Source organism: Alligator mississippiensis, chromosome 4 (genome assembly GCF_030867095.1).
Source record: "Alligator mississippiensis isolate rAllMis1 chromosome 4, rAllMis1, whole genome shotgun sequence".
Lineage (NCBI taxonomy): Eukaryota > Metazoa > Chordata > Crocodylia > Alligatoridae > Alligator > Alligator mississippiensis.
In genome coordinates, this window is record NC_081827.1 from 54264206 (window position 1) to 54277933 (window position 13728).

Sequence of the window (13728 nt, forward strand, 5' to 3'; positions counted from 1 at the left end):
GACCCAACTCTGCAGCATCTGTATAGATTTCACACTTAAGCAGGACTTTTTGACACTTTTATCTAATAGTTGATTTAATCAGCTATTAGAAGCACCAAAAAAAGTGCCTGATCTATACGGACACTGGGCAAGATGGGTCCAAGTAATGTGATGCCTCTTCTAGGCATGGACTGGGCTTAGCACAGAGGCACGCCAAATTTAAAATAAAATGCCATTTGGGGGGGAGTGGATTATGTCTGTAAGCAGCCTTTGTGCTTAAAACTTATCTAATGTCTCTTCTAAATATACAGTTAGTGACATAAATTTTATCATCAAAAACCCTTGCTTTTTGGCTCTGATGATACAGCTTATTTTGGTGAAATTTCACATTACCAAAAGTTTTGTGATCAGGTTTCTTAATTTAGAAAGCAAGATTCAAAGATTTTATGGAACAGGATATTGTATAGCTTGACAGTAGTTTCAGCCTCTTTGTGACAGGGGGCCATTCCAGGGCCAAGATCTCACTTTGGTTCGCCCACCTGTCTAAGTAGGGCAGTCTGCCCTGCCTCTTCTGCCACAACTTGGTGTTTTCATAAATTGATGTTCTAAGTGGGAGGCTACCCATTTTTATGGCACAATGCTAGGGGGTGCTATCCAATGCTCTGTACTGCCCCTAGACTATGGCCCATGCCTCACAGATGGCATCCAGATCACAATTACAGCTCCGGCCCTGCCCTATCTGGTCAGCTGACAGGTCCAGGTGCAGGCTAATTTGTTTTCTAGCCTGTTGCCCTGATAACCTGCACTTGGGCTTCTGTCTGTCTCTTTGGGCTCTCTCCCAGTAGTTTCTACTCTTCTAGGAGCAGGCATTCAGTGCCCTGCAACACAGCCCTACTCTACACCTGGATTACATACAGTCCTTCAGGTCATAAAGATGCCCCCTACTCTGTTTGGGCCACCATTGCTCTCATGCCCTCTCCCTAGGGCTACACTACTACTGCCTTGGTGGGGTCACACACTACTGCTCCGCCGTGGGGACACACTACTTTCCCCTTGCAATGGGGCCTCTGGGGTCTTACACCTCTGTGGGGCTCAGGTGGCTGCAGCTATGCCTGCCCCCTGCCTGTCCCTAATTCCAGGTAACACAGCAGGATGTAGGGGCTAGGGTTTTAAGGTGCCCCTTGCCACCTTTCACCACGGTAGTAACTGGCCTGGAATTTCTGGGGGACTGTTCCACCACAAACAGCCCCACCAGGCCACCCATCCCTTGAAGGGTGCAGTTTTCAGTTATATCCAGGACCAGGAGCCTACTGCCGTCTGCATAGCTCCTGCCCTTACCTGCAAGTTGTTCCTTAGCAGCAGCTCAGCCAGATGTTGTCTCCTTGGCTGCTTGCTGCAGACTGGTGCCTCAACCCTGTGAGCCTGAATCTCAAATGGCCATCAAATCAGGGCTGGACTGTACCTTAAAGTGGCAGGCACCTAAAAATGCCCAGCCACACTCTTCAGTAGAGATATTTAACTTGCTCACTCCTGCTCCTGCCCAGGGATCTCCTTTCCAGGCTTCCACCTGAAAGGTACAAAGGATACCTTCTTCATGCCTCACCCCACTTCTCATTTCTTGTCTACCTACTAACAGGAGGAGAAAATATGATTTTAAATACAGCTTTGAGCTAGGTAGAGCTATGAGGAGGCATGCAACTGAGTTTTAAAGAGCTTAAGGACTGTAATGGGTGCAGTAGGGTATTCACATGTGCTCCAAGGCCCCTCTGTTGTGTTACAAGCATTTACCTCAAATGTACTGATCTTCCTAATACAATCTGCTTTAAGAAATGTGATGTCATATATAACTACAGCATCTATGTGTTGTAGTTGCAGCCATTTTTTTATGATCCAGATGCAAATCCAAGCATGCAGCAATTAAATGGTCCATAGGGCCTTTTAAATGGGAGTGAATTTAACTGTTACTGAAATATCTCAATAAACCCATACACGATTTAATTATTTTCCAGTAACTTTTCTCCCCTCCTCCTCCTCAGATGTCCCTTAAGGTAAATAATTTTTTTTATGTTAAAGTTCCAAGAGTGGCTTTTGTAAAAGTTCATATTACTGTAACTGTAGCAGAAGTTCATCTCTCCCAATTGCTTACATGAATACATCAGGCCTATCTTCATTTCCATCTTTTATAAGGGCAGAACAATTTGTGAACGATAGTCAACATTTTAGAACACTTATGTTAAGCTCAGATGTTTACTCAGAAGAAAGATTTCTTCTGAGCCAAGATGTCTGTGGGAACAACAGCATGTACAAATGAAAAAACCCAAAAAACAAACCCCTAAGTATTGTATAATTAAAACATCCTTTATTACATTTGTTTTTTAAATAACTTAGGGTAAAGTTTAAATGTAATACATTAGGTGCATCTATATGTTGCCTTACTGTGATGTAGTGATGCACTACGGCAACATAGTGATCATACAGGTCTACATGTGATCACCAGGTATGTCACAAAAGCAGCATGCTCCCTAGTGCACTGCTATGGCTATGTAGTGGGGAAATCTAAGCTAGTGCTGCCCACCCAGTACACTAATTGCCTATACTGCACTATGCTTTAGTACTTCCAAAAAGCACTGTAGCAACATTGCCGTATGGCAATATGTAGACATGCCCATAGTGTGTTTATAGAATTCAGGTAGTTAGGGAGATAATTCCTTCTAGTACAGGAATTATCTGAGGAAATTCAAAGGGTAATGATAATGTAGATCGCAGCCCAGATGACCTTATTAGTCTACCTTCTTTTATCTTAAAATTCATGGTCCTGATTCTCTCTACATTAAGGCATCTTTATGCTGGTATGGATTAATGGTAGTACTGGTGTAAATGAGAATCAGATTGAAGTAATATATGTAAAATCCAAGTATATTAGATATCTGAAATTATGACTAGTCAGTCATAATTTTTCCTCCACTTTCAGTATGTCATATTGTAATTGATACTGGACAGTAATAATGAAGTAATGTTTCCAGACTTTGATTCACTGACAAATTTTTAAAGGTATGTATAATAGGGAGCCAGAAGGCTCCTGGTACTTTAAGAGAAAAGTGTAGCAGGGAGGACTGGCAGCTAGGAAACAAGTTAGGTAATGAACTGGCTGCCAGCAAACAGACAGGCTGCAAGTCAGTTAGAAGCTAACTAGGGGAAGCTAACCCAACCAGAGAATGGAGACAAAAGAGTAATATGCACCAAGGACAGGCAGGGAGGCAACCCAGAAGCAATGGGCTGCAGACAGCTGAGCTAAGTCCTAGTAGGGTGAGCAGGTGGGTTATCAGGCACAGACGGGAAAATCCTGTGAGTTTCTGCGCATGACCAGATGGGGCTTGTCTTAGGAGACTCGTAAAGCCAGTGCCTGAGTCCAGGCAAGTAGTCTGTCTTTGCTAGCTACTGAGTGAAGAGCTTCTGTCATGGAAACTGCAGTAGGAGGTTCTGCTGGCTCCTGGAATTCCCTGATACTACCAGTAAGGCACTGAGTACTTGCTGCAGGGGGGATAGGGCTGAGGGTAGGGAAAAACTTGGTATACAGTCAGTTGGCTTGGGGTTTTTTTAGAGCTAGAGTGCTTATGTGTTGGTTTGAATTTTGTCCCAGTGGTTTGGGTTTGGGACTGTTGGGGAGGTGGAGGTCCCATCCATGCCTGAAGGGTACTTGAATGCCTTGAACCCAGCCAAGGGTTGGGGCTCAAATTGTGAGGGTAATAGAGACAGGGCCAGGGCCCAGTGCCTGAGCAGGACATGAACCAGGGTCAGGGACCTGTAGCCCAAGAGGGGCTAACTCATCCCAGGATAGGTGAAAACAGGGCTAGGGACCTTTATCTCAGAAAGGGTGAGACCAGCCCAGAAGGGTAGAGACCACAGGCCCAGCTTCCCAGAAGGGTGGATTCTAGGGCCAGGCACCAGAGTGAGAGGCACAAGGGCCAGAGACACAGAGATACTGTCAACTGACAGGGCTGAAGCCAAGAGAGCTGGATTTGTACCAGTGAGCCACGGATGAAGGCTTGCAGCCAGAGAAAAGGGAGGCTGAAGCTGAGAAGCCTGCAGCCTCTACAAAGCACAGAAGGGTATTAAGTAAAATATGCAAGGCATGGACATGGCTATAGGGGAGGTTGGAGGCCATGAATAGCTCATAAGCCAATGGATACACTGGGGCATGGGTGGGCCAGGAGGGCCCACCTAATGGGAAGGATTGATTGGCGTTCCTATGGGTCCAAGAGAGTGGGGGATCCACTGGCAAAGAGAGAGACTGAGGCTTGCTCTAAGACCCATGGACAGCCTTCCTTTCCACATGTATTAAGGATATCAAGGTGTGACAGAAAAAAGCATAGGGAGGGTACCTTAGAGACAGAGTGGGGCAGGAACCATATGGCCAGCAGGGGGCATCATGGCCACCTCTGGGGCATGGATCTGGGCTTGGGTAAGCATAACATGTATATCTTTCAAATTAAAGACAGGTGCAGACATTACACTTTTACCAGTATAAGTGATCAGAAACTGGTGTATATTCATAAGAGGACAGAAGTTTGGCATACACAGACTAGTTTAAAAATGGTGGAACCCAGTCTAAGATTTGCCCCCTTCACCAAAGGGCAAATGTGTGCTCTGTTCACTTCTGATTTAAACTACATCGCTTACAGAAAACTGTGTAACTTGGATTGATTCTATCTTGGGGTTTTTGACTGTACATAGCCTAAAAGACTTTTATAAAGCAGAGAAAAGGAATATCAAACACTGAAAATACCAGGGTATAATTGGACTGCTTTTTAATTTAAGTTGAAACCCAGGAATTGTTTGAATGGTGCATGTTCAAAAGGTAACTACTGTTATTTTGAAGGTGTTGGTAGTTGGACAGAAATTTGAGTCAAGTTAAAGAAAAAAGTTCATAATGTTTGGAGACCTAACAAAGCCACAAACAAATTGCAGTACATTCAGAATCAGTTATATGAAGTTACTTTTTATTACCAATACTTAGGCATGCGGACAGGCAGTGAGGGAACAAACTATTGTATATTAAAAGGTTTTCATTTGATAATGCTTTGAATTTTCAGGACTTCTTGTTAATGGAAATTCCAGTGTATAATACTGAGAAGCACTGAAATCTCAAAGGTGTAAAAGCCTCCCAGGCTAATTGTCATCATTGTGCTTCAAAGCTCACAAATTGTGGAGAAGTTGTAGGATAAGACAGCTTCATGAAAGAAAAGAAAACATAATTAAATGCATTGAATAGATTTAGTATAGTACATCACTCCTTCAGTGATTCCTTTAAATTTTCCTCCTTCTCTCTTTCTCTCTTTTTTTTTTTTGGCAGACTACAGCCATGAGTGTGCCAAGTATTGTTTAGGAGGGGGGTTGGCCTTTCCAGTCTTAGCAGTTAAAACGTAAGACATCCTGTCAATGGACTGGATAAAAATTGTTGACTTTGCAATAGATTATACGATGCAGTGAAAACACTGGCACTATGTGCTTAAAAATGCATTTGCTTCACGCGTTTAATTAAATTAGTATAAATTTGGACTTGATTTAAAATTTCACTTCATTTTCCAATTTCATACACAAAAGAATACATAATAATATCCACATCCATTCTGTCATACATGGTCTTCTTAATATCACGATGCCTGAGTTAAGATGATTTTCAAAAATATGAATCAGAAAGAACTGTATTCAGCATTCTGCTCTGTGTATTCATATAGTCCAAGTAATCCTTTATTCACAGCCAGAATTTTGCAGTCTAGTCCCATCTCTGGTCAAATCCTTCATCATTCGCATAAGCTGGGAGCCCAGAGAAATACTGGGTATCTTAGAATTTATATGAAGAACAGATTCTGATATAAGGACTACCTTGAATTCTAGCTGCTGGGAATGGAGAAGATAAAGCATAGAGAGTGTTTAATATGTTGAATAACCAAACATTTTAAAATAACTATAAAGAGGTGCTATAAGACAAGTGGTACTGTAAATATAACTTAAGATAAAACTCTTATCTGAGTTGACTTTTGCTCCAGGTTGCCAGGTAGCGCTGTGTACAAAGTCAGTTTTAAATCACCTTTATGTTCCTCCAGTTTTGGAATCTCTTTACAATGGGTTTGTCTTGTGAAATAAGCCAAAGTAGCCTGAGGATTGTTTTGGTTTGCACTAACATCCTGTGGCCCCAAGGAGTGGATACGTATTGCTAGATAATGTGGTCATGCTTCCCTTTCTGTGGCTATGTGTTCTGTAGCTGATTGAAGGGGAAAGTTCAAAACAAAACAAAACGAAACAAAAAGCAGCTTTATGTCACTTGAGAAGTCCCCTAACCCAAAAGGTACTCAATGGCCCAGGAACCTGGCTTGAGATTATAGCCTCACACAGTTGGCAATATTCTTTCTAACCAACTTATTAGATAAGACTAGGAATCCATGCAGTCTCAAAAGATATATAGAATCAGTGAGGCTGGAGATATATAGAATCAGAGCAGGCTGGAGAAACCTCAGAATGGACTTCCCTCCCATGTATTCTCTCTCTCCTATCCTGAGATAATGTGGGAGCTTGGAGAGCGGGGGCAGGGCTAGGGGACAGCACTACAGACATGCAGCCCCTCTCCCCAGATCAGCTCCAAAGTGGAGTTTGATCACACACCCTCCTGATCCAATGGTGAACATCTGTTGGGTTGGGACAGTTGGTGTAAATAACTCATGGCACTTTCCATTAAGCAACATGAGTTAGACTGGGGATCTGCACATCTGTCATTGCCCCCAAAGTCACAAAGACTACTGTGACTCTCTGCTTTTTCAAGGTCGAAACAAACTGGAAGCAATCATTCCTCATCCTGCTTCCCTGAGCCAGGTCATTCATTTTGATACTCAAAGCTAGTCCTAAAAAACTAGATTTGTTTTGCTTTGTGGGGTGGTGATTAGAAAACCATACAGAGCTCATTTTTGACTGTGAGGAATGAAATTATTTCCCAACCAAGGATAGGTATAAGTGCATTTGTTAACTATTAAAGCATCTGAGAAAGAAAAACTGTGTTTGGATTAGATTGTGTCCTTGCAGTGATACTACAATTCTATAACAAAAAAAAAGGGAAAAAAAATCCAAAATATTCTGTGATTAAAATTGTGATAATTCTTGTCCACAGAATGCAAATAAGAATGTTCCCATTATAATTTTAATGTATTTAATATTTCAATATTTGTTAAAGATGACTCTTAAAAATTTATTTGATTCAAATCTGGCAAACCTTGGTATAGTTAGAGGTTAGTTATTATGGGAAATGGTAACAAAGGTTATCAGTATTAATTTTACAAAGATCTGAATCTGTCTATCATACTTACATGTGGGCTTCACTACATTTTGGAGCACCTCCATCTTGTGTATGAATATTAGTGTTTGTGCCCCATGTTAATTCTAAGGTCAGTTTTTAAGATGCACTGGCCTGAGCTGGGGAAAGCCACATTCTCTATTTACTTGCTTTAAAATGTAGGTCTTGGAAATTAAAATAATACCTCCTGCAAAGAGTGACATTCTTCTATTAAAAATGATCAGTCTGTAATTATAATCCACACTAATAAATTGGTTGCCAAGCTAATAAATACTGATTTAATATTTACTTATACTACTTGCATGCCTAAGAATTCTTCCAGACATCATCTAAATTTAATTAAATGCTCTATAGCTGAAAGCTAAGAAAAGAGGTCAAGATTTCAGGGAAACTCAGGCAAATGAGGCTAAATAAATTCTTAACCAAGGAAAACGATGAGACACTTACATCATTATGAAAAGGAGAGGGTCAAAATAAAAGCTGATTCAAAGGACTTCTTCTGTAATGCAAGCCAAGGACAACGAGTGGGCATAAAACTACCGTTAGATGTAATAGTGTCTTGAGTGCTTCATATCTTAATGGCTTGAAGGCTTCAGCTTGTTTTTTGTTGTTTCTTTTTTAAAGAGAAGGAAAGCTATTTTCCATTTTATAGTGTCAATTTCTATCATAATTATCCAGAATCTTTATATGTATGGCATTGAATCTGGAAATTGGATTGCACTTTCCTGCAAAGGTTTACTAGAGGAAAAGTGCTAGACTCGGCACCTTCTCGGTCCGCTAGGAAATGCTGTAGTACAGTTTAGTTAGTGATTCTGCTTAGCATGAGAGTATGAAAAGATAAATGGGTGATTGTTTTCTTTCAATATGTCTGCCCAAAGTGCTTAGCTAGTAAATGTATGAATGGTGATGTACTTAGGAAGAGAGCCTCTCAAAATATCAAATACATAAGGCTTCCTTATTGGGTATTTTATTCCTCTGAAGTTCACAGGAGAAAGTGGCACTATTAGTGCCTAAATTATTCATTTTAATTGTGGAAAATATTATGCTCATATTAATGGAGTGGAAGATCCTGCATCTGTATTTTATTTTATTTGACTTAATTTTATTTTACTGGGGATTTTTGCTTTTCTTGGGAAAACTGAAAGCAATCTTCACAACAGTAATTAAAAACTAACAGTAGTCACTAAGTAAGTATAGATTTCTGGGGTCTGTAGCCAGGCTTGGCTGCATAAATGATCTATTGATCTGTTGCAAAGTAATTCAACAATGAAATTATCTTGAACATTAAAAACAATATTAAGTAATGGATGACCCAGTTTTCTCTAGTATAAGTTTACAGTTGTGGATTGATATTAACATGCAGAATGAAAAATACAAATAAAATTACTCTTTTATTTCAGAGTTTGTCAGAAAAAAATTATAAATGAATTGCCAAAGTAAGTTAGGAACTGGCAGACAACTGCAGCATGTTTAAGCTAACATGTTGAACCCTGAATCATAGATAAATTTGTTTTTTTTGTTTAATTTTTTTGTTTCAGTTCTACTCTTGGATACACAAATACATTTTGCTGTGTGATACCTTGAAAAATCTTTCTATGTACCTTGTATGCACAAGACAGCTGGTGTATGTGTGTGTAAACACCTCATAAAGGAAAAGGAAGAACATTTTGTTTTGTATTTTTTCATTGTCTGCTGTGTATAGAGAAGGATTATTTTCTGTAGTATCTGTCCGTCAACTGAACTGGATAATTAAACATTCGTTTTTTTTCCCTTTCCTTTTTTTCTCTTTCCTTTCTATAGACTTGTTGATTTCACAAATTTCAATTCTATTTTTTGGAGAAAAAAGTCTCATATTACCTTTTTTTGTAATGTTGGCTACAAAGGACCAACTCTCAGGATCATCATAAATTCTAGTTTATTGGATGGGATGTGAAGTTACCAATAAAATTATAAATGCAAACTTTGAGTTATAAGTGGTACTGGTCACCTTAGCACACACATACACAGGCACTCACTCATTCAAACCCATGTCATTTGAACCTATGTAGTATCATGTATAGTAGCTGCTGTAGTGATTGTGAGAGCACTGGTGTCAGTATATCTACCTATCCGACACCCTGGAGACTGCATATCAATGGTCAGCTTCCTTCAAGGCGATGTCTTTTGCAGAAGGGGGTCATCAGCTTGTCCTTCTGTCTCGATAGGTCAGGTGCTGGATGAGAGGGTGCCACTGAGGGTCATGCTTCACTGTCTTTTATGCCTTTCTGGCAGACTTGTGGAATCCCCCAGCATCATCCCGGCTGCCCAAACCAGAGGTTGCTGTCTCACATGGGTTTTGAGTAGTACATGGCATCTGCTAGTCACAGAGGTCGCTGCCTGCTGGTACCTGAAGTTTCAGGAGTCCACCCTTGACTTACTGACTTAATGACTGTATTGTCATGGGTTCCAGGAATAGTCAATAGGGTGGGTGCTCAGTTCCAGGAATCAGTTCCTCAGCTTGATTAGCCTAAAATGGCTTGCAGAGTACAGTTTTGTAGTGGTAAGTTTCTTTGGCTAGGCTGTTGTCATTTAATTACTTTCTGATCACCATACACTCACATTCACTCAAGGGACCATCCACTATAGCAGATTTTATCACTTTACAAGTACATTTTCAATGCCGTTTTTACCAATGGTCCAGGGTGTAACTTCATTCTACAGGGAGTACATTCCTTAAGGGTTTAAAAGTATAAAATATAAAGTACAAAATGCCATGGTAAAGATGAGACAGATTAAATATAAAAATGCACTGTGAGAAAGATATAAGAAAGAAATGTGAGATAGTGAGGATCAAAGGTTACTGGGGACAGTATGTGAGTTAGGTTAGCACCAGGATATACTTACAGTCTCTGAAGTGGATATTTTAGTTCTTATGTTTTCTTTAGTGACATTGAGCTTAATTGATATGTAGATGTAATTTCTAGGTTTCTTCTACAGAAAGCCACTTCAGCTTTCTGGCTTACTCTGAGCCTTGCCACACCCATTCAATGAGTGTACTGGGTCTCTGCCAATACTTAGAAGGAAAAAGAAATGCACAAAACGTGGGGGATGAGGGTGCAGGCAAGAAGGGGCTTTTGTTATATCAATGCCCAGAAGGGAAATGTACAAAGGGGGCTTTCCAGTATCACCTCAATAAGAGAGAGCTGCAGCTTATAGCTCTTTAATGACTACAATATCTTCAATCTTTTTTACAAACACTAGCAACATTTTCTGGCTTATAAGGTTTATTTTAGGGGTAGGAAAAAAAGGAAGGAAAAAGGGGACCCCTCTTATAATTACTGCAATCTACAATTCACTTCCTTTTGCTTTAGACTAGTGGTTCCCAAACTCTGATGGATTGCGCACCACCAATTTAAAATGATACAACCTTAAGTACCTTCAGCAAATTTTTGTCATATAAAGTAATTATGATAAATCTGTTAACGTGTACCACTGATGGCGCACGTACCACAGATTGGGAACCGTTGCTTTAGACCTTTGCAAACGTGTACTAAACTCCACTGCTTTTAGTGGGACCTGGCACAGATTTAAGATTCATTCATACAAATTTGATTGTAAAAGCATAATAAAGAAGGGTCTTTGAAGAAGGATTCATGGTTCCTGATAGCTAATGCAAATATATCATTGAATGATATTGATCATTCTTTTTTTCAGTATTTGAGGTTCTTCTGATTATATAAGGTCAAACCCTTCACGATCTCATGAAGAAAAGAAGTGTTGGGGAAAGTATATAAAAGGAAAGGAACATTGCTCCAAAAGGTGACCTGTAGCTGAAGAATGCTGCTCTGGCTGACTTTGAGAAAAGATTAAATCAGTTCAGTAGCATAATTAGTGGGAGTGAGAGGGACACCAGCTCTGGGTACCAACTTAGAGGGGTACTGGAATGATGCCCCTTTCCCCAGACTCTTTGCTACAGCCCTGCCCTCTCTGGTCATAGGAGACAAGCTGGAAAAGCTCCACACCAGCTAGCCATAGGAGCTGGGTCCAGGGGCATACTAGAAGCAGCAGGGGTACTTCAGTCCCCAGGGCAGGTAAAACTTTCCTGTGGTTGGGCATTATGAGCTTGCTCCAGCTCAGCTTCTAGAATTGGGCAATGCAGGCTTGCTCTTGCTGTGCTCTACACTCAACTCCTATAGTTGGGTGCTGTGGGGCTTTTCCAGCTGGGCTTCTACAACCCTTGTACAGGGTACAGGGTTTCTCCAGATGTGACAAAGGAGTCCAGGCCACCAAAATTTATAGTTATACCTCTGAATACATTAACTTGAAATTTATACATAAGGTTCATGCTGTTGTTTTTTTTACAAAGGAATATAGGAATGGAAAAGAGCCTATTAAGCCATTGAGTCCCTGAAGACGGGACTTGCTGGCAAACCAGCTGTGGCAGATTATTGTGTCCCACCTCTTGTCCACGTACCTCCCCCTGCCTCCCCCCCCCCCCCCCAATGCAGTCTCTGGGACTGCTGCCCCTATTATGTTGCTCTGGGCATCAAATTTATGTGTAATCAACTTTTGCTGGAAAGAACTTTCACATGGGCTTTAATGTGGCCTACAATTTGAGCTAGAGTGAAGGCAGGGACTACAGTGTCTCTGCTTCATTTACCAACCTTTTTGCTGACGGAAGCTAAAGTAGAATGAAAATAAAACTATGTGATCCTGTAATTTAAGGTAGTATTACATTTCATATAGACAAGGAGGTGAAGTTAAGATTATGCAATTCACCCCATTCTTATTTGTACTGTATTAGAGCACATTGTCATGTTGCAGTAGCGTAACTAGGGTAGGGCAAACAGAACAACTGCCCCAGGTACTGAACTGGGGCGGGGAGAGAGGAGGTAAAACCCCCCCGCCAGTGGTGGCAGCCACACAGTCGCAATCACAATTGTGCAACAACTGGAAGTCATTGCTGCACCTGTGTCCTGGGTGCTTGGCCACATCCCTACACTACTGTCATATAGTATAATATTAAAGGTATTATTGAAAAAGACCAGGGCAATTGCTCAAGGCATTTCACTTTTATTTTCCTAGGAGAATTCTTAATAGCATGAAAACATCTCTGTTATTGCCTTAGATGTGTTTTCATAACTACTACTTTGTAGCTTTAGGGAAGTTTAGCAGCGTGTCACAGTTATGAAGAAGAATAAACCATGGCAAGATGCTGCAGCAATCTGTAATAATAATTTGGTTCTTTCAGAGTTATTGGATGTATTTAGTAAAATATGTGTATATTTACCAACTCAGGACATGTTCTGTATACTAAATTGTACGATTCATCAACTGTATTTTGATAACAATGTAATCTGAGATTATGCTGATCAGTGTTTGAGTTCATTTTTATAAAAGTAAATTCTATTTTTTTCAGTTTTTGAAGGGACTGCAAAAGGAGCTTCCACTGAAAAGTAGTTCTATCCACCTTCTTTTAGTTATCTGTAGGACTGTTTTATGTGGGATTCTTTTGGTTGTACAGCATGTAAAACAAATAATTAGTACTTCCAATTTGCTTACAAGCAATTTAAAGTAAATCCAGAGTTACACAGCTATTGTAATATACTATTTGCCACATACACTAAATAATTCCTTAAGTTAGAGATAAAAAACAATACTTCAAAGGGTAGCTACTAAATAATATAAAAAGTCTATTTAATTCTTAATTCAATTTAATTGCACGTCTTTTGTGCCTTGCTGAGCTATACTATTTGCCAAAGAGATATTTAATAAACAAAGACCTCATTATTCAAATACCACATGCTTCTTCTATTGAAGTCAAAGGAACTAAGCATGGATAAAGTTATAGGTGTGTTTAGCTATTTGCATGAGGAGGTCTCAAGATGATAAGACCTGGGCTTTCTTAACAATTTTTTTACATTAATTTTAACTGTTCTATTGATGTATATTATCATTTTAAATACAGTATTGTCTATAATCAATAACAATTATTGCATTTGTCTTTAGAACCACAGGGTACAAAAAACAGTATGTGAAAGTTCCACATGGCCATATGTGGGTGGAAGGTGATCACCATGGACACAGCTTTGACAGTAATTTTTTTGGCCCGGTAAGTCCCATTTTCCCCTCTTATGTTTATAATAAAAAAGCTAATTTTATTTAATGGATTACTCAGATTACAAGGCAGGTATTAATTCAGTGTGGTAGTATATTCATGATTTTAAAGAAAATAATTGCAACAAAAAAAGTTTATTTTGGTCAAGATTGAGAACCCAATCTTGCTCTGCGTACATAGCATGAAGAGAATAAAAATCACTTTTAACTACATGGAGAAGAGTAGAGGAGGGCTGTATAAGAGGAGTGGCCAGAACAATACGTGCTCCAGCTTTTCTCGGGTGATAGATAGCTCTTAGGATCTGTTG

The 13728-nt window shown here is 40.0% G+C and overlaps 1 protein-coding gene across 3 annotated transcripts in view; it reads left to right on the forward strand.

Annotated features, from left to right (window-relative positions):
• The window catches only part of IMMP2L (inner mitochondrial membrane peptidase subunit 2), a 933449-nt gene that overhangs the window by 739085 nt on the left and 180636 nt on the right, over nt 1-13728 (forward strand). For all 3 annotated transcript variants that reach the window (XM_019492508.2, XM_019492501.2, XM_006261933.4), the window contains one exon: nt 13313-13415. In XM_019492508.2, coding sequence (XP_019348053.1) covers nt 13313-13415 — 103 coding nt within the window. The remainder of the gene's footprint in view (nt 1-13312; nt 13416-13728) is intronic.